This window comes from Accipiter gentilis, chromosome 29 (assembly GCF_929443795.1).
Source record: "Accipiter gentilis chromosome 29, bAccGen1.1, whole genome shotgun sequence".
NCBI lineage: Eukaryota > Metazoa > Chordata > Aves > Accipitriformes > Accipitridae > Astur > Astur gentilis.
Window position 1 is genome coordinate 3,286,591 of NC_064908.1, and position 20,917 is coordinate 3,307,507.

Here is a 20,917-nt window from a genome sequence, read left to right on the forward strand (position 1 = left end):
TGCGTTAATGGGTTTAATTTTCTTAATCGGCTTTTTTTTTTTTTTTTTTTTTAATTCCAGACTCATCTTTCGCGTAGCTTTACAGCCGGTACCTTCGTATCAAAGTGGGCATTTAGAGCTGCTAATTGTACTGATACGCCTGTCATTAACAGAGCTTGCCTATGTCGTGTTGTACCTCAGGGTCTCATGTTTTGAAGGTCAAACTTTGCCACATTTCTCTAACGTCAGTCTGTAAACGACTTCAATTTTTCTTGCTGCTTAATGGCCAACGCTTGGTCCTTTTGCTAAGGGACAAAGCTTGTCCCTTTGGTAGGGGCAGCTGGGGAGCACTGGGTGCCACCACCTGCCCGCATCGCCGACCCTGCGGAGAGGGAACGTTACCTTGTCACGCTGGACCTGCTATTTCCTGATACAAATCAGTTAAGCAATATACAACAGCGGTTGGTTATGGCTATTATTTACCTGTGTTCTGCTAACATTTGTTCTTATCAATGTATAGAAACAAACCCAGTAAAGCAAATGTATATGAAACAACTAGAACTATGGACTGTCAGCACCAACAACTTCAATCCGATCCCTGTGCTCTAACAGTTTGTTCAGCAAAGCTCCTTTTTAAAGCAATGACATGCCCCCTCTTGTGTTTGCCAGGGTGTAACTTAGCTGATTTTTTTTTTTCCCCATAGCATATGCAGCCTCATCTCCCATCCTGTCGCATCAATTAGCGACGCTGGAGCCCACCTAAGAGGTGTCAGGAAGCATTTCATTTCCACTGGGTCATCAGTAGGAATTACTTTTCCTACTCAGAGCCATTAGTTGGGGAGGGGGAGACGGAGGAAAGGAGACAAAAACCCCATTAAATCAGAGCACTAACCAAATCATGGGTCTTTTAGCAAATGCTAAAGAAAGGAAGGAGCCAGCTTTTGTCTCCCCGAGTTCCCTGAGGGCTCCTGAACTTTCACTTAGTTTGATGAATGTCGCACAATGGGCATTTTATCTTATTATGAATCTGGGAGTTGGAGCTTTGCTTTGGAGGGTCAGATCAGCTGCTGATTATGGGGTGACAGGGAGGTGGCACCGTAGCCCCTGGCTGGGGTTCGCTGCCTGGAGGATGCAGCTGCTGCACCCCCTTCGAGCCACGTAAAAATCACCCCCATCTGCCCCTTATTTAGCTCGTACAGAGACTGCAGAGGGGCAGATTAGAGCTTCACCTTTTGCAAGAGGAGAGCAAGATGCCCTCCTGCTCCAGGGCACGTGAGGAACTCTTAATTTCTTGGGGGGTAGCAAGATGGTTCCCTGGAGCACAGGACAGTCACCTCTGTAGCGTTTCTGCTGCAATATTCGGTCCTGGCCAGTATTCTATCTATTTCTGCAGTAGAAGGTAGCTGTGCACCAGTTACTATATTGTACTGGCTGCTCTGTGGACCACCGATTCTCCGACCTGCAGGTTTTGGCTCATACATGTACCATCACCCCCCTAACCCCTCAGCAAAGCCAGGAGGTGTTGCTGCTGCACATACCTTCGTTCAGCAAGGCAGGCGATTCCTCCACTATGGTTTCTCCTTCTCCCACCTGGGTCCGTGCTCGCAGGAAGAAGCGATAGCGCGAGATGGGGTCTGTCCTCTGCAGGGTGAACCTTGTCTGATTGGGAGAGAAGTTCTCTACCAGGGTTCGGCCCGTTCTGGATCCATTAACTGGGGAGGAAAGGCAGGTCGTGGTGGCTTCAGCCTTTGTTTCAGAAATACCCTGTGCTAAGCTGCCTCATCGCCTCGCCCCCAGGACCGACCTGCAGTCGGTATGGGGCCATACGTGCTCAGAGCTATAGCTGCTGTTAAATACACTTCGTCTGGGGCAGTCGGTGACCTCCCGGCTGGGGGACCTGCTAGTGGGGACATTCAGGGTTGTACAGGTGGTCGAGGAGAGGCACAGCCCAAGTGCCAGGGTCTCGGAGAAGGCTGTACTGCCCCCGGCATCGTGCAGGGCTCTGCAGAGTGTGCTGCAATCCGGGCAGCATCTCTTATATGGCTGGGAGCTGGTGCTTGAGTGAGCACGTAAACTACTCAGACTGCACTTAAAGGTCTTTCTAAATCAGAGATCAAACTTATTTCCCTTCAGTGGTCGAGTCTGGAGAATCTGCTGAGCAGCTGCCACCCTCCCTGGTTAACTGCAGCTGCCCAGCACTGCTCCAGGACTCCTCTCCAACACCAGTGTGTCTCATTCTGTGATGAAAGCCTCCAGTTCCTTGTGAAGAGCTTTCTGTGCTAGGTGAGGAGGTCATTAGCAGCAAGGAAAATATTTCATGACTTCATTATTATCACTAAGAAGATGTGGAACGTACAGGCTTGATATCTAAGGCTGTATCCTGTGAGGATTCCATTGGGATGCTCTGGGTGATCCCATTCCAGATTGATGCTTTCCAGATTTGGCTGTCGGATTCTTAAATACCTGGGGGAGCTGGGCACTTGGGAGGAGGATGGGACCAGGAAGGAGAGGAAAAGAAAAAAAAAACATACAAGATAACATACCTTACAATACTGTATACATTGCAAGCTGACCGATACACTCGAGACACTCTAAATAAACACACACACACACACTCTATAAAGGTCAGAAACCGACTGAACAAGAACCTGTGCCAGAAACCATGCGCCAGCCCAGGGTTTTCAGCAGCGTGTGTGCAGGGAGCAGAAAGCAGAGCAGCTCTGCATGCCACCCCAGCCCCAGCAGCACCGTGCCCGTGCTGCGCTGCGCTCGCTGGGTACCACTGCCCTCCAGCGCATAGCTCGGTGAGGCACCCGCAAAAGATGCTACAGCCGTGAAGCGGAGCTGTGACCCAGTTCAAGTGTCACTTCTGTATGTTGTACGCATACTTTACTGGTCTTGTGTACAGCCCCCACCCAGCCCAACATTTACATCTCATCTATTCAGCTGCTGGAACGGTGAAAAATAGTATAACAGCTTCTCTAATTGCAAAGCATCCTTGTATTATTAATGTCTAGAGATCTGTAAGAGGGAGCTGGTGCACGTATACAGCGGTCCTTACCCTGAGGAATTGCTGCTTTTATGACTGCTTATTCAAAGCTAGTAAAGGAAGGAAAGCATTATACATTCTTGAATTAAACTATTCTCCTGGCTTACTCATAATTGCAGTGTCTTGACTGGGGAAAGAACTTCGCTCTCCGATCTGAGAGATCAGAGATTTATTTATTTATTTTTGTATACAGAAGTTTTGCAGGGTATCATTCAGTCTCCTAAACATCAATATATAGCCAATAAAACAGTTTAGTGGTATCGGAAAAAAAATCAACAGTTTCCCTATGACAAGAGTGTAATCCACTATAATTGTTTCAATCAATGCCATGCATGTATGCATATAGCTACCCCAAATGCTCTGTGCCTCTAGCACACAGGTAAGCAGTTCAATCAAAATGCACCTGATTGCAGAACCACCCTGCTGGAACAGAGTCCCTTCTTTTTAAGCAGGCTTAATTATGGCTGATCAATTGAAAATCCTTAGAAAACGGTGACAGCGTCCAAGAAAATGTTGAGGAAGAAAGAGACGGGACTGAGAGATGCTGTTCTTGTGCAGCAGGAGTAGGATGAAGAGAAAGAGGAAGACCCCATAGTATTTTGTGTTAGTTGAGACAGGATTTGCTTCCAGCCTCTACTGTTTTCTCCTCTTGCATTTTTGTAACATACTGTGCCAAAACCATCTGTGCTATAGGAAGATTCATTGCTAGCCACTGAAAGTGCAGCTCCAACAAAAAGTTATTGGCGTATCTATAAATAGCTCCTGTGACAGCAAGAAAATTAAAATCTCAAGTTCATCCTTGACACAAGCTCTTTAAACAGAAGAATGAGGTGCTCTTGCCTTAAAAGCCTAACAGGGGTATCAGTGATGTCCTTTCAGAACAAAAGTACTTAGGTCTTACAGAGATTTTACTGCCTTTTACTGAGCAAGATGAATATATTCACTGCCATTTCACCGACCCGCAGCACAGGGAGGGGCGGTGACATTTGCAGGTCAGGCAGCGAATCAAGGGCACGGTGCTGTGCCTCTGCGGAGGCTTTGCAAACATTTCTCTCGTTCAGCCTAAGAGCTACTCGCTGATGTGTTCGACGTACCTAAAGGGGATTTTTACATTGACGAGACAGTGCCATTAGTTAGCTCTAGGTATAGCCGCGGAGATGTCACCTGCCCCGCTGTGACGAAGGCGTACAGCAGCGCCGCGTGACAGCGATGCTGCCCAGGCTCAGCTAAAAATTGTCCCTAGAGCATCTCCCCAGCAGCATCGTGGCTCTGCGGAGCTGAACCACCCAAACCTCACCCAGCACGTGCCTGTGTGGGACGGGGGCCGGCACAACCCCCCCGGGAACGTACCTCCTTCTGGTGTGGGGAACTCCTTAACTTCACTGCGTGGCCCATCTCCTCTCCCGTTGGTTACAACCATCTCAAGCTTGTAGTTGCTGTAAGGAAACAGCCGGGACACTATGCCCCGGTTTCGGTCTCCAGGAAAACTCACATACTGCCGTTTTTTGGAGACCCACAGGTTCTTCAGCAAACTACTGTCTCTCCAGAAATAGGCCTTCAAGAAACATGCATGGCAAGTGAAGCTTTTCCCATTTAAGTGCAGTTGTTTTTCCATTAACAAAGCATAGCAAAAGGTTGCCTTTCCAAAGAGCAGCTCTCAGCTGCAGAAGCCTTTTAGAGCAATTAATGAAGCTCCGCATCCCCCCAGCGAGGCAGGTCAGTGGTGTTACCCGAGGAAGAGGCTGAGCATGGGGTTAAGTGCTTACCAAAGGCCACAGAGCAAAACCACTAAGTTCAGACTACAAAGAGCTGTTTCTGGCTCCCAAGGGCTAGGTGTCAAGCGACTCACTCTGCCTTTCTACCCAGAGTAGTACCCTAGCGGTCTAGAAGGAAAGGTGGGACATGTCCAGGCACAAAGGAAAGTCTGACCTTGGAAAGTCTCCCATTCAAAGCCCTGACTGTAAATCTTATTTCATGCAGAAATAAGATTCATTCAAAAAATAGACCAGAATGACAGAGCAGAGACAGAAAAAAAATGCAAGCAGTACCCAGGAAGCTTGCTTTATGGCCAGCAGATTATTGGATTTGAAACGCTCTAACTGTTTGCAGGACGCATGCTTTTGGTAATGTCTTAAACTCTGATAAGAAGGGGCTCCAACCAGGCTTTTGCTTGTTTTGAACAGGGTCTGTCCTCTGGACATAAACACTAGTATTTTACCTTAGCAGTAAATATTCCACATTAAAAGAAAAAAACTCCCAAACACAACAGAATCCATGCTGTCTTTAGTTGCCAGTTAGTACGAACCGCTGGGTTTAGGCTTTGCAGGGGTTGGTGTTCATTAAAAGACGATGTAGGTACTTTGGGGATGACACAAAAACCAGCCTGTTTGTACCTATCTGAGGTCATTCCCCCCAGAGCCAGCCAGCCCGCGGTTCTGGGCAGCTCTAGAGCCAGGAGACACCTTGCTGTACGGATAGGACCACCCCGAGTCCCTCTCTGGGTGCACAAGGGCAGCCCCACTTGCTCTGAGCACCCCGGATCCTGTGGGCAGGCACTGGGAAGGGCCAGCCCAGCACCGAGCCCTGGGGGAGCAAGGGGAGATGTCCCCAGCCCCGTCCAGGCACCACGAAGAGCAAACCAAGGCCCTTTATTTCTGGTTCTGTTCCCTTTTCTGGTGGTCTGCACCCAGCCATGGCAAAAGGATCGTGATGGCCGGAGGAGAGTTTTCTGTCATCCCCATTGCAGGCAGCTCCATCGCCGGGGCCACCTCGGCTTGTGAGAAGGTTAGCTGTATTAATGGTCAGTGCCGAAAAGATTTGGTTTTGCTCACTCTGTACTCCTTGAGCTGTCCCTGGATGGTGTCCAGGTGCACTCGGGTCCAGGTCAGAGCTACGGCAGTGCTGTTTAAAACTCTTATCCTAACATCCGTAGGCGCAGCCTTGGGATCTGAGCGTTCAGGGATAAAGCAGAGTGGATGTTAGGTACCCAGCGGTACCCTGGAGGACAGACAGACGGACACCCCTCTGCTCCCCTTGTCCTTGCCATGGTTTTCCCATCACAGCATTGCTGGGCTGTGGCAAACCGGGTGAGCAGTGGCTCTGTGCTGGCTCTGCCATCTGCTGGCACCCTGGCTGACCTGTCTGCCGATTTCACAGGGATAATTAACTCCTTTTCTCCCTCCTTAAATTCAATTTCTGAGGATTTCCAAACTTGATAAAATAAACCAGCAGCGACAGACCAACTCCCAGCTTCCCGTCTGCCCTCGTTTGGGGTGAGCAGACCCTACCACCCTGCAAATAGACAGAACAGCATCACTCACTTACCTCCGTCCCCCTCAATTTCTCCCTGACATGTGCATGCTTTAAAAGCTGACTATTGTTTTTTCAGCAGTGCTTCCACAGGAAGGGAGGGGGGGGGGAAAACCCCCCATATTTCACTCAGCCAGCCATCACGAGAATACTGATGATCCAGTTAATAGCAGGGCTCCCTACACACTGCTGCAAGAGATCACGTTAGCAAGGAAGGGGTCTGGCTCACCTCCCTCCCGGTGAAGGGCACTGGCAAATCCAGCCCCCTCCTGCTGCAACTGGCTGGCTGCTTTTAGACCCAGGAGTTACAAAAACTACCTCTTATTTCCATATCCGTTAATCTGAATTTGGCCAGAGCCTGGTGTTGATCCAGTTGGGGTTTTTTACCTCCTTTTTACAGGTCACTTGGTTGTACATAGAAATCCGAAGTTCTTTGTGAAGCAATTCGGACGTGACAGGGCAGGGACTAGTTTGGTTGCTTGGTTTTGTTTGTTTGTTTGTTTTTAACTTGGCCCACCCCTTGGGATACAGGCAGGAACACATTTCTGTTTGGGGTGTGATACAGAGGCTTTGGGCTCCCTGGTTTACCTCCATGTAAAGCACACATGTGCAGGCCCAGTCAGATCCCCCCAAAACTCAAATTTATTGCACAAGTTTTCAACTGAAACTAGAAAAAAACCACCCTGGTAGTGCACAGACAGGTAATGCAGATGCTGGTGCAGTCAGGTGCTTGTGAAGCCTTTCCAGTAACAGCCTCTCAGCTAGGTCCAGCTTTGCTTCCAGAGCTCAGCTCTTAGCCTGACTCCCGCTGTTTCTGCCCATTCTCCTTCCCGTCGCCTTGTCTCCTCTGGGAGAAGATGCCCAGTCAGAGGACGTGTCCTGCATGCTATCTCAGCACCAAGATTGCAGATTTGCTTGAAATTGCCGTGCCCTGTTTGTGTCCCCTTGAGTTCAAGCCTAGAGTCATGGATGGTTGGCTGGCTCATCTACCTTACTTCTTTCTTGGTAATCCTAAAGTCATACAGCCAGGGACCCCCACTGATGCTGCAATGCAAGGAACTAATATGTATTTCTTTAAAAATAAAGCTGTTGGCAGCAAACCGCCTTATCCTAACAGGTTAAGGATAATCATAGTTCAGTGTTGGATGCTACAGGCGCAGAAGGTGATACCAGTAGCCCAGAAAGAAGGTGAAAAGAGAGTTAAACAAGCTGGCTGCTGTTCTGCATGACCAGGTGGAGAGTTTTAAAGAAAGATAAGCTGAGCCAATGGTGTGTTGTGAACAGGAGCCCAAGCTGGGGCTTAGCTGGGGCCTTATCCAAGAGGCACAAGAATCCAGTCCAGGATGAACCAAGGCCCTTTTGGCCATTCGTAGCACCTTTCATCCGAGATGGACTCGGTGCTCTATGGATGTCAGGGGCAAAAAATTTAATGCAATTTATTGGAATACAGCCAGAGCTCATCTTAAGTGAAATCTTACTGTCTTCCACACTGAAAGTGTTATCTGGAGAGCAAGGGAGAGGCTAAGTGACTTGGGTCATGCAGGCAGAGCCCAGAACAGAATCTAATGGCCAAGCCTTTTTCTTCCAATGCCTGGAACTGGATTTTTGTGCCAAATCAAGCAGTGCTATGAACACGTCCTGGGCACAGGTGCCAACCCACAGACCTTGGGTGGGATCCTGCCCTGAAACACTTACGATTTCTGGCTGAGAAAGTACTCACAATCTTCCCCTGAATAGCCGATGACGGTGTCGGGCTCTGGTGCTCTACCAAAGTCGTTCTCTGCCTGCACTTTGATCTCGTAGGGTACGTAGATGGGTGTGTTCCAGACGACGTGCCTTGGTGTCTTCACTGTCTCATTGTACCAGCTCCCTCGGGGGTCCCTTCGCCTCCATCTCACGATGTACCTGAGGTTGGGCCCATAAGCTTGAGTTGCATTCAGAGGCTTAATGGACCAAAACAGAAAAAGAAAGTGAGAAGGAGAAAGAGCAACTGTATTGCTCTGCCATGGAGCTCCCAAAAGTTCTGTTCAGCAGCTGGTTCTTATTTCATGCTCCACCAGCAAATCTCAAAGGAGGTCAATACTTTTGTTCCCAGAGAGAGACATACCTAGTCCTTGCCCTCCAGACCCAAGGCAGGACCAAGAACCATATCCTTATATTCCGATCCATACTCCCACTGCAATTTCTAGCCTCCTTACAGATGCTGGCTTATTTGTGGATGACACCTGCTGGTCTACGATGGAAAGCAAGAGCTGGTCTGTAAGCCCTATATACTGCTTAAGGAATCAGGCTCTGAGCATCCTCCCTAACCTGCATCTGTGATCCCGAATCTCTTCTTTGGCTCACATAGTTGCAAATTACTGTTTTCATCAGAAACCGTCTTCTGAGCACTAACAGCAGCCTCTCTTGTAGATGCATCTTCTGCTTTTGATTTCCTTTACAATCATTAATGTTATGGTATTCTGTGTGGTACATCACACATGCTCGGGATGCTGAGTTCTCTGTATCTTAACATCTGTGACCATAATGGTAAGATGGGTGGCTGTCAAGCATCAAAGAAGTACTCACCGTCCAGGTTATCTCCATGTTGTTTTTTTGAGTCCCTGCACCTTGAACTCCTGTTGGGTTGATTTCAGGACCTGAAATTCACATTGAAAAAAAAAAATTGCAGTGTATAATATTGAAAAATGACCATTTGAGTGGTTAAAACCCCTTTACTGTGCAAGTCAAATGTACTTCCAAGGCAGAAGTTAATGGCCTGATTTTTCCAGAAGTTCCCATTCAGGTTAATGGAACATGACACTCTCAGCACTCTTGAAAACCAGGTCATTTATTTAGGAGCCTCTTTTTTTTTTTTTTTTTTTTTCCCAAATGTCCTAAATCTTTGAAAGACAGCCATTGTGAATCAACCCCAGGAACAGAGTCTGTCACTTTGGAAATCTGAAACAAGAAGAGTAATGTCAAAAGCCAACACTAGATGCCGGTAGATATTGCAGAAGTATCTCTGCAATGGTTAATTTAAGAAATGCAGCAAAACTACTAAGCTTCTTGTGAATGCCTCACATTAATTTTCCCAAGTATTCTACAACATACAAAGCGCTGGGCACACAAACTGAAGACCTGAGTCTTGGTCGTGGGCTGGAGCACACTTTACTCCTGCATCTATCTGGGCTCCTGGCCAGCTCTAGCAGTGGACAATGAATTAGCAATTTTGGAACAAAATGCCTTTTGCTTGTGGCCAGTTTACTCTTGAGTCTAATTTTCCAAGAGACTTCTGAGCTTCCTGTTGTTAGAAAGGATGAAAGACTTTGTTTAGAAAGTTTCTCTGTAAGGTGAAACTGGGCTTTCCTTCAATAGATTCTGCTGGAGTGACCTTTGCATAAATCTTTCCCCTTTGAGTTTTGCTGCTCTGCAGAATGTTGGGCATAGGCATAAGGATGTAATATATAAAATCACACCCCGGCACAGGATTGCATGGACAAGCTCATTCCCTCACCTGTGTAAATCTGTTTCTGTTACAGGAGCTGTGATCATACACCACAAGAGGAGAGTCTACATGGAGAGTGGTGGCCAGATGCTAAGAACAACGTCAAGTCACCGCGGCAAGAGGGACCGGGCGGACGGTACTCACGTGCCCCATTGGTCTGGTATCGTTCGGAGGGCACGCTGGGCAGGCTGCTGCCCACGTCGTTCACCGCAATCACCCGAAACTGGTAGTTGACGTAAGGAGAGAGGCTCAGCACGGCCGAGTTGACGCTCCCGGGGTATCTGGAGTGGTTATGCCACATGCCAGGTTGGAACCGGTCCTCCTCAAACTGGACGATGTAGTCTGGGGGAGAGGATGGAGAGGTGAGTTTAAGGGTTCAGCTCACAAGGAAAGTTTTCCCTCCGCTGTGTGGGAGAAGGAGGGAGGGATATGGGCCAGAGGGTCCCGTGGCTGACCTGTGATGGGACTGTTATTGTCATCGCCGGGAATCCACGTCAGCCGCACGCTCCTCTCGGCCAGGTCTGTCAGCTCCAAGTCACGGGGCCGGTCGGGTCGTTCTGTTGGCCGAGTAACGAGACAAATTAGGCTGGGATTGTCCCAGGAGCTGGGAGTCCCAGTTCCCGTTGCTTCTCCCGGGAGGGGAAGCCCTGGCCATCTTAGCCCAGACCCGTGGGAGGACACGTGCTCTGTGGCACGATTCACGTCCTGCAGCTCTTGGTGGACCAGAGCAATTTTTCAAATACAAATGGGCTCATGTACTAATTGTGCCTTGCCTTGAAACCCTACCTGCTCCCTGTACAACTGATGTTATCTGGTGGTGGAAGCATGATATAGTGGCTTAGCAGGGGGATGTATGATCTTACAACAAACTACACGCAGCTGTCCAAAACGTAATTGCAAACAAATAGGATAGAAAGCACACAAAGCCTCAATGAAAATACATACTTGTTAGAAATGCTCTGGGCACAATTCTGGTTTCTTTATCTGGTCACAACCCACATGATTGCACAGAACCATTTCATGCAACAAGAGTAACAGTAATAACTTCTTTCCAGGTAAAGGTCAACGGATTCAATGTGATTTTTTTTTTTCTCCCATCAGGGCTCACCATTTCCAGGTATGGGTAAAGTGATTCTTGCACTCAGGAATTGGCACTGTGGGACACGAAATGATGTGGCACAGGACCTTTCTACCCGCGGCCATCTGGACGGTTTTTCAAGGACAACTTGGACAGGACTTGGAAGCATCAGCTCCCAGCTTTCTCAGCTGCTACACCTAGATTTTCTGTTGGCATTATTGGCGAGGCAAAACAAAATCAATTTACAAAATAAAATAAACGCAATGAATTAGTGATGATTACCTTTCGGTAACTCTCTCGAACGGTTAGCAGGGATGGCTGCAAGGTAAGACATTGGTTGTTAACGGTGTTAGTTTAGTCATTAAGGTTGGGTGGCCAAAGGAGCACCTGGCAAATATAAAGTTACACACACAGTGACAGATTTCAGAAGGATCCAGTGCTGCCTGGGGACTAGGGTAGGTACATCCTTCCCCCAGAGACCTCCAGGCATGCTCTGCACACATTTATTCATACTTCTAGTACACAGTGAAGGGGAAACATCAGCCTTCTATAGGGTTAATTAGCTATTAGGGGAAAAGGAAGGGAAATAAAACAAGCCCAGTCAAATTATTAGGGATATGGGATTCATATTGCACTCTGACTTTTGTAGGGCACTGTGGGTCTATGCCAGTAGCACTGGCCGGTTGGGGCACTTCTGTGAACGCAGCACATCAGCAAGATCTGAGGTGGCCGAGAGCAGGGATTAATAAATCTGTGTTTTGCAAGTAGATCTCGCAGTGTACATAAATGGGTATGGGGAATGGGCTTAGGTTTGTCACTCACTATACTGAAAAGGGGACCTGCAAGGCTGGGAGTGGCTCGCTCTCACCCCTGGGTTTCCAGTGTTGCTCAGCACCCTGACATTCAGTTAAATTCACTTGCAAATTTAGGACCATTCTCACAGAGCTTCTATGTCCACATTTAGATATTTTTAGCTGTATGTAATAACTGCTCTTTTTTTTTTTTTTTTTTGTCTCAAATGCAAGTTTTCTTCAACTCAAATTCAATGCCATTGTCTGAGCCTGAGATTAGGCAGCACGTCCTTGCCGAGTCCTGCAGCAACGGAACAATTGCTCTGCCAGCATCTCCCTGAGCATCTCTGCTTCAGAGGACAATTCTGTGATCACAGATCACCCTTTCAGTCTGACCTTGAAGTCAGTCTGTTGTATTAAAAATAAAGCACTTAGCTCTGCAGGAGTACGTTGGGAGGACAGCTTTACCTAGTACAGTGAGGTACGCTTTAGCTGAGTCCTTGTCCAGCTCGGTGCTAGCTACGCAGGTGTAATCCCCTTGGTCCTTTTCAGCCACACCATATATTGTCAGACCATCATCTTCTTTCTTCATCCTTAAAAGGATGAAAACGATAATCACACAACTGTGCCTAAGCACATTAAGCAGGAGGATTGAGGTCTCACTGTTCCCTGATAAAATACATATAAAAGCCCAAACAGAACAGGAGTACGTCTCTGGTCTGAAGATTTTATCAGCTGAGGATGTGTTGAGTTATTCTTGGAAACCTCATTTCCTAAGGAATCAGCAAATGTGCTCTGGTATATATCTGGAATAATCACGCTTTTAGGAAAACAGTCTGACCTCTGACTGGCTCGTGTCCTGTGATCAGATGTCACTTCATGAGAAGGGAGTCAGCTATGGAAAGGAAATTACAGCTGTACCACTCACATCAGATAAACATTGATTTTGAAGTAGCTTGTTATTAACTAACTCACGCATTTTATCAAGATGTCCTAAAATATCTGTAAATAAAACCTATAGCCAAAGTCTTGATTAACTGATAAGTTAATCTTAATCGCTAGGCACTGTCTGTTGGAAGGAGCTAGTAACATTAAAGTATCAAGAACAGCAAATGTTGCCTAGATAGGAACTCGATGTTTATCCATATAATCCCTGGTGACTCCTGAAACATTCTTTAAAAAGTCTGACAATCCTGGGAGAGAAGATCCACAAAACTGTTCAACACAGACCTGTTTCCAATGTACAGGGGTGCGTCATCTTTGAGCCACATGACTGTAAGTTTCAGCGTAGGGTCATGCTTTATACGGCAGTGGAGGCGAGGCATGGAGCCCCTCTTCACCACTTGATCTTCTGGTCCTCTCACAATCCTCGTTGGGTCTGCACAAAGTCAGAAAGAAAGTGGTAGGCACCAAACTGCTGGGTCTTCGCTCAGGAACTCAATGAAGAGCAGTGTTACTTGGAAGGGACAAGCATGTGTGTCAAGTGTTTGTCCAGCTTGCTATAGAGAACTTCTCTGACACAAATGCTTGCAAATAAATTAATTTAACAAGCCATTAATTCATGCTGACCCTTTAAAAAATACCCAGTTTTCTGAGTCAGCAATCAGTTTTGCTGAACAGGGAGAGCCCTGGTGGAAACTTGATTCAGAAGATGTTTTATTGCCATCAGTTAACCCTGAGGAACACTTTGTAATTCTCTTTGCATTGCTTATGGCATCTTACAGCTCAATATGCACAGCCAGCCCTTCTACAGCTTCAATATGTCCACAGCCTTGTTTTTTTCCAACATTAAAAGGGAATCTCTACCATTTTGTGGATTCCAGCTCCGAATTACGTAGTGCCTGTCCTGCTGAAGGACTGCTGGAGCGCACAACCAACCCTCCCTTAACCCAAATTATTATTTCTCCTGCAAGTTTCAGAAGATCCAAGAGACCATTTTGACCTAGAGCCCTTCGTGCCCCTACCTTTGACCTCCAGGCGAACCTGGGCCTCCGCTGTACCCAGGATGTTGGTAGCGACACACGTGTAGATGCCCTGGTCCTCCTTCCGAGCCATGTTCATCTCCAAGCTCCCATTCTCATGCGCCTTGTAGTTTCCTCCATCCAGTGTGTTCCCCTGGCCGTTCTTAAACCTCACAACACCACAAAGTGCTATTGTAAGGGAAGAAAGAGCAGGAAACCTCCCCTCCCCACCTCTCCAGACTGGCAGGGGACGTGCTGCAGCCCTTACCATCTCAAGGTGGGGATTGGCGAGCCAAAGAAGGGGCAGTCGAGTCGGGTCCTGTTGTTTTGAATCACCTTGATGAGCTGATTGCGGGGGCCCAGTATCCGTGGAGGCACATCTGCAAATAGCAAAAATCACAGCCGTTGAGAAAGAAAAGAAACCAGTTTCCAGACCGCTGCTCCCTTTCCAGTCTTTTCACCCACCCTCCCTTCTCTTCTGTTGACTCTTCCTTGTTGGCACTTTCAAGACTGGGTAGAGCTTCTTCATTCCCTCTCATTTCTCCTTCCCTTTCTAGCCTCACTACACAAATCAGCTTGCTTACATCTTAGCACTGACAGGACTTGCTCAGCCTTGCATGGCTTTGCAGGCCCGTGGCAATGGACTTCTGCTCCAAAGCCTGGTTGCAGAGATCATGTACCTTTGTGCCTTAGCCTCAGAGTAGCTAACGACAAAGAGGAAAGCAAACGGAGAACTCATGCGGGGAAAACTTGAGTATAGGGTGTTCATTCTCCGTAAGTACTTACCCAGGACGCTGACAAAGGCATTGGCGAGAAGGTAGCCGTGCTCGTTGGACGCGTTGCATTGATACACGGCACTGCTGCCGATCTGGGTATCTCGAAATACAATGGTGTCTCCAGCTACCTCTCGGCTCGGGTTGGGGGGAGAAGCTTCAAAACAGAGAGCACTCAAATTAAATTTTTAATTAAAATTCACAAGACTGTCTATCACGATGCATCTTTCCGTCTCAGCCCAGATAAAACCAGACGATGGTACGTGACCTTCCCAGCCTACACGGTTCAACTGGCCTCATCTCAGACAAGCAGGTGGTTTATGTGCTGCGATGCTGGAGCCCACACACACCGCTCAGTGAGGTGCCTGGCACCCCGACAGCAGTTCTGGCTCTCATGGTCACTCACGAGATCCTTGGCTAGGTTTTTTGTAAAGGAGGTACAGATTCTTCCTTGCTCACCTTCTATAGGTTCGCCATTCACCAGCCACTGTATCGCAGGCTTGGGGTTCCCATTGGCTCGACACACCAGCCTGCCATCCTCGCCAGGGGCCAGAATGAGGTTTTGGGGTTCATCCAACCAGTATGGAGCAGCTTTAAAATACACCAATGCACCAGTTATGAATGCAGCAATACTGCCTCATCCAAAATCCCCTCTCCACTGCTCCCTGCTGAACTAAGACAACGAAAACACCGTCCTCTCGAGTGGGCTTCCCTGGGTGCAGTGAGGGTGACGAGTCCTCTTCCCCCCCTTCTTTGGCCACACAAAACCACAACCATTTATATCGGTGAAGCTCTGCTGAGTTCCACCAGCTGAAAGCACATCTCACATTGCTTTTAGGTCAGTTTGGACAAGAAGCAAGTATGGCTAGATACAGCAGAGAAACAGCCCCCGCAGAAAGCCCTCGCTGCCCCTTTCAACAAACCAGAGCATCCCCTCCCATGCACACCCCTCGGCTTCTGGTTGCAAAGGTAAAAAAGACGGCAAGGTAAAGATGACGTACCCTTCACTCTCACCGAGATCGTGTGGCGGATGCTGCCCATCTTGTTTGACGCCAAGCAGAAATACTCCCCGGAGTCTTCCTCGGAGACGTTGGAGATACGAAGAGCCTTGTTAAAGTTTTCCAGCTTGGTTTTGCCTGCTGGGAGCTCTCCTCCTTTCTTGTACCACATGATGTCAGGTGCTGGTCTAAGGAGAGGGGAGGAGATAAATGCTTTTGCAAAACAAGAAAATTACTCCTAAGAAAACAGTTGATCATCCCACACTCGGAACCACTCGCACCCAGGGAGAAGGACTGATCCAACTGCTGGGCCACCCTCTGTAGGGTTCAGTTATAGTTATTGGGCCTGAAAATAGCTCATGGTCACAAGACTGTTCCAGGCGCCTTTAGGCGGCCTTGAACAGAATAAATAAGAAGATAGAAGAAGAAAGATCCCAATTAGGAAAACACAGGTGCACATTCCACGATAAAGGGAACTTGGCACAAACAACCTCAATTCAGGGGCTTATCTTGACCAATTGGACTAAGACAAGTCTTGTAGGCTTTAATTAACACAACCAATTATGTCTTGTGTTTGTGCGCGTGGACAGTACCGATGTAACCAATCACCGCTTATGCTTGTGCGTGTGGACACCAAGTGCTTGCATGTAGTAGCCAATCAAAGTCTCTCAACAACTTAGAGAACTGTATAAAAATGATTAGCTAAGCCCAATAAACTGGTGACTTTAATCATCACATTGGTGTTCCGTCGTCCGGGCCCCGCACGGATTAATCCCTAAACCCTACAACCCTCCTTCCTACCACAGGGCCTAAACCAGCACCCTGAGCATCACCAGCTGATCAGGAGTGGGGTCCATCTCACGCCTCGTGCTTGGGGATGCAGAGCACGGGTCTGGCAGGGTGTGCAGGCAGCACCAGGCAGCGCACCCTGGGAGTGCTGCCAACGGCTGACCCCGAGCCCAGGATGCTTCTGCAGTTACTATAGCATGGCGAGGAGCACCCAGGAGATTTGCAAATAGCTATAAGGACAAACCAGTGGGAATTATCCTTGGACAGCTAGTACCCAAAGCCACCTGCTTCTCTGAACAGTGCTGCGAAACTCAGCTCTCCTGTTCGCTCCATGTTCTTATGCTTCAAGTAGGTCATGAGAGTATTGTTAATAGCAGTTAAAAGGAAGGGAATGACCCCTTTTTCTAGCCAGAGGTATTTCCACTGGTGATTCAACATCTTGGTCCCAAGGCCATCCCACCGGGGACTGCTGGGGACCACCCTCTCCCCAATTCTGCCAGCCGGGAAGCGGTACGTACACTCCTGAAGCAATGCACTCCAGCAAGAGGTCCACCCCTCTGAGCACCATCTGACTGCTTGAGGTCCCGTACGGATACATGAAGCTGGGAGTTGTCTCCGTAATCCCTCGGGCTGAAATCAGCGGGAGAGAAAACAAACAAACAAACAAACAAAACAAAGTGTTTTTAAACTCTCCTTTGCCACAGCAACGGGGAGAGCACATACAGGACCAGAAATACACGGTGTTTTCAGGGGGAAGCTGTCAAGTTCCTGGCCAAACCTGGGATCCTGAACTCACCCAGAAATGTACCTGGAAAGTAGAGAAAGGCTCAAGGTAATTTTTAAAGTTTTTTTTTTTAAAAAAAAGGGGTAGAGAGAGGATGCTTGGCAGGCAGGGAGGTAAAGAAGCAGCAGAGGATGGGCAGAGGGAGCTGAGCCGCGGGGATGGTGCATCAGGAAAGTCCCCGGAGCACCAGCTCCCGCCAGGGCAGCGCCTTTCCTGCCCACCCCTGCCTCTAGTGCAAAGAAATGGGCTGAGATCAAGTGAGACTTGGAAACACTGATGGACAAAACATGTAATGAAGGACAAAAGGAACAGATGGGTACAGGAAAGGTTTAATCGGACAACTGAGCTGCTTTGCCACAGAGCTTTCTGAAATACAGAGGATCCCAGCGCTGTCTGGGGCTCTAGCAGCAGCAAGGAGGTTTCCCACACTTAACAGGAGCTGTGGGGCCTGGAAGGACAGTGCCCTTTGGAAAGGAACAACTTGGTGACCAAAATGACAAACTTCAGGACTGGACAGGAAAGTTTAACAGGAGAAAACCAGGGGAAGACACAAGACAACTCTCTACAGATACACACTGCAAAGGTCTCTTGGGGGGGGGGGGGGGGCAGAATTATTAATGGAATAAATTCCATTAATAAGTGGAATTATTAAACTAGATCTAGATCAGTGAGGACAAAGGATGAGATGGGCTTGAAAGCAGCAGCAGCAGAGATGGAGGTTATGAGATTAGGAAAGGGGACAGAATGGCCAGGGTTGGCATAGGGTCACTACAAGTATTGAAGCGATCCGTGGGGAGAGCCCACCCCGGTGCAGGAGCAGGATCTTGGGGCACAGACCAAACCCTTTCCCGCTGCCCCGAAAGTTTTGTTCGCTCAGCGAGCAGGAGGCAGCCAGGCGTGCCCAGCACTGTGGGGTTTTTGGGGATGCCTATTTGGGAAGCCTCCACCAGAGCTCTGGTAGGGGAAAAGGGCTGGGAAGAAGGAAAGGAGAGAGGGCAGGGGTTGTTCCTGGAATTCCCATCAGCCTGCCTTAGGGAAAGCCTGGGACCAGGCTCACAAGGGGAAAAAAACCCCAACCCCAAGAATTAAACGGTGCCTTTGAAACGACTCCACATCTGCTGGAGCACGGCCGCACACACGCATCCCACCGCTCCCACCGCTCCCACAGGTTACCGGTCCGCACGTGCTGGTCAGCGGGTTAGTCAATTATTTGATTAATAGATTACCAGGGCAGGCATATCTTGACCTTATCCTGAAGGGCCAGTTCTCTGGGCAGGCACACGCCGCTGTTTGCTTGCCTGCTTCTGGAGAGGATCTTTTTTTGGTTAAAACAAGCCGCCCGTGCCGGGGCTTTGCGGGGGAATGACAGAGCCAGCGGCTGGATTTAAAGTCAGCACTTATCAACAGCTCCCCTACCTCCGGCCACATTCGTGTTCTTCTCTCTTCTCATGTGATTAGGAGAGTGGGATATTATTTTATAAGTCAATTTTGGCTTTTATTAGCCAACAGTCTGCAGCCTGTTTGAACAGGCTGTACGCTTCACTCCCACAGTGAACCCATTCGCTGAGGAGCCCGGGGGGCATAACGAGAAGAGATGAGCAGCAGTGCAAGCCAAATTTTACGAGCCATATATTAATGATGAAAATTAAAAATAAGGGAGATAAATTAGTATCCTATCCACTTGTTTAATAAATCTAAGGACAACACTGCATAGCTGATAAGCTTTTTGTCTTAGTATAGCACTACTAATAAATATTTTGCTATTTATAATAGGGAGTGGCCAGAAATTCTCTCAGGCAGAGGTACTGCTCCAGCTCTGAACTTGCGGCAGCTACAGCTGGAAGCTGTCAGACAGATAGCAACGTCTCACTCATCTGTTTGGATGGAACAGAACTGGAAAAATAAATCCCATGGCTATTTATTTCTGCTCAAAAATAGGCTCTGCTTCCAATATATTGCTGCTGTTGGCCCCGCCTCTGTGAAATTGGACCCATTCAGCTGTGAACAGGATAGCCCAGAAATGGCCACTTCTCACCCCGGAGCAGCCAACTGCCGCCTCCCCACAGTCCTGACCTGACGGCATTTAAAAATTGTACATCAACTCGCATTTTGACTGAAAGGCGATAATCGGAATATGCACATCCAGACACATCCCATCTGTTCACCTCCTGCACAGCTAGCCAGCTTTAAAACATCCTGCAGGTTTGCCAAAAGAAAAAATGAAATAAAATAATTATTAAAAAAAAAAAAAAACAAAACAAAAAACCAACAACAGAAAAAGGAACAAAACAGATTTTCGTTTCCATTTTAAAAAAAGGTGAGAAATTTCTGCTAATTAAAATATTCAATTACTCCTTTTAGATAATTTTTCCTTCATCATTGCAGACGCTTTGCCTAGGGAATTAAGTTGGCAGCAAGGAAATCATTGCACCCGCTATGAGCTGTGGGGAGAAGGGCTTGGTTGCATTTCCTGCGATTAACCTGGCCCTCGAGTGCAGTTTGAGACGAGCGTCCCACAAACCGCTCGTGCCCCACGTCCACACCAGCAGGTCCCATGTCCCCGAGATGAGCTCGGGCACATCCATCGCCGACCGGCGGGGAAGGGGACTTTGCCACGCACCGCCAGCCTGTCCCATCCCATCGAGCTTCCCTGCAAGCTCTGCAGAGCCCTTTGCCAGGTGGCTGTGGAGCTGAGCCCATTCCGTAGGGACCAGCACCACAAAGTACAGAGTCCGAGAGCCCCAAGTCTCCCAAACACCTAAAATACTTGGAAGACTGATGTCCCTCTTCCCCACCCCTAAGACTCCTTGCTTTGCTGCAGCTGGTTCCAGTGGCCAGTACGGCCAGACAGGTCATTCCAGGGAGAAACACGAGGTTAGCAAAAAGAAAAAAGGGCTGAGGGTAAGACTTTTTTCACCAGCTTGTTAACTATTAAGAAATTGCTGGGTTGGAGCTCAGATTTGCACAGGAGCGTGAGTGGGTGATTTGAATCCACTGGACCCATCAAGTGTTCCAGGGGATGTTAAGTGCAAATAGTCCATATAACGCAAAGCGCAGGCAGTTTATCCTATGCATCTCCAAAGAGAAATCTGAAGAAATCTATGAGGCTGTGCAGATAAGATCTCATTTTCCTAACCAAGTGACTATTAAGCATCCCTTTTCCAGAACAAAGACGTGCAGTGGGAGCTCAAGAAGCCCACGACCACCACAGTGACTTTCCTTCCTGAACTAGCAAGGGCTGCAAACACAGAAGCGATGCCCAGCCAGCGTGAAGGCATTCTCTTTGGAATGCAAACATCGTTTATACTGCTGAGGTGCAAGATGTACTTACAGGAGATCTTGCCACTGGATTTTTCTTTGGTCCCTGGCCCTGTGTGCCTGCGAGAGAGGCATCTCCTCCCGCTTGCCTCTAGTTGAGGCGTGATGCAGTTTATGCAGTTCCCATTGAAGTTAGTTTTGCTGGCAAACCCCTTTCACAGCCATTTCTACAAATATTTTCAGACTATGCCCAGCCCATTTGCTGCCACCAGCACTTCCTCCGAGACTGGTTCCTCTGCCGAGCCTTCCCCACCTCTCCAGCATCCTCAGAAACTTCCCGCTCCTGGCTGCCGGTGAGATGCCAACACCCCGATTCGCTTGGCCGGGAAGGGATGCCCAGGCTGCCCGCTGGCACGGGAGAGCTCTCGACGGGGACACCAAACCCGGTGCCCTCGCCTGGCACATCCTCCTCTTCTCACACTCCAACTCTCTCTGCTCTTAGCTGGCAAAAGCACTCCTTGGCCCCAAAAGTCCCCGTGGAAGAAGAAAACGTGCCCTGGATCACACAGGGCACAAACCAACCTGTGGCTCTGGGTGGAAGGGGATGAGACAACAGCTGAGCAGGATTTTGCCATAGGACACAGCTGGGGACCAGCCCAGG

General features: G+C 48.4%; 1 protein-coding gene across 25 annotated transcripts in view; it reads right to left on the bottom strand.

Annotated features, from left to right (window-relative positions):
* The window catches only part of NFASC (neurofascin), a 98,231-nt gene that overhangs the window by 29,464 nt on the left and 47,850 nt on the right, over positions 1-20,917 (bottom strand). For 14 of the 25 annotated variants that reach the window (XM_049831647.1, XM_049831656.1, XM_049831664.1 and 11 more), the window contains 17 exons: positions 16,733-16,844; positions 15,429-15,613; positions 14,887-15,018; positions 14,441-14,584; positions 13,923-14,034; positions 13,658-13,824; positions 12,924-13,071; positions 12,162-12,286; positions 11,185-11,220; positions 10,280-10,381; positions 9,969-10,166; positions 8,906-8,976; positions 8,058-8,280; positions 5,860-5,975; positions 4,379-4,583; positions 2,336-2,458; positions 1,518-1,691 (listed from right to left, as the gene is read on the bottom strand). In XM_049831647.1, the coding sequence (XP_049687604.1) occupies positions 1,518-1,691; positions 2,336-2,458; positions 4,379-4,583; positions 5,860-5,975; positions 8,058-8,280; positions 8,906-8,976; positions 9,969-10,166; positions 10,280-10,381; positions 11,185-11,220; positions 12,162-12,286; positions 12,924-13,071; positions 13,658-13,824; positions 13,923-14,034; positions 14,441-14,584; positions 14,887-15,018; positions 15,429-15,613; positions 16,733-16,844 (2,373 nt within the window). The remainder of the gene's footprint in view (positions 1-1,517; positions 1,692-2,335; positions 2,459-4,378; positions 4,584-5,859; positions 5,976-8,057; positions 8,281-8,905; positions 8,977-9,968; positions 10,167-10,279; positions 10,382-11,184; positions 11,221-12,161; positions 12,287-12,923; positions 13,072-13,657; positions 13,825-13,922; positions 14,035-14,440; positions 14,585-14,886; positions 15,019-15,428; positions 15,614-16,732; positions 16,845-20,917) is intronic. The other 11 variants (XM_049831668.1, XM_049831662.1, XM_049831661.1 and 8 more) reach the window with 4 other exon arrangements.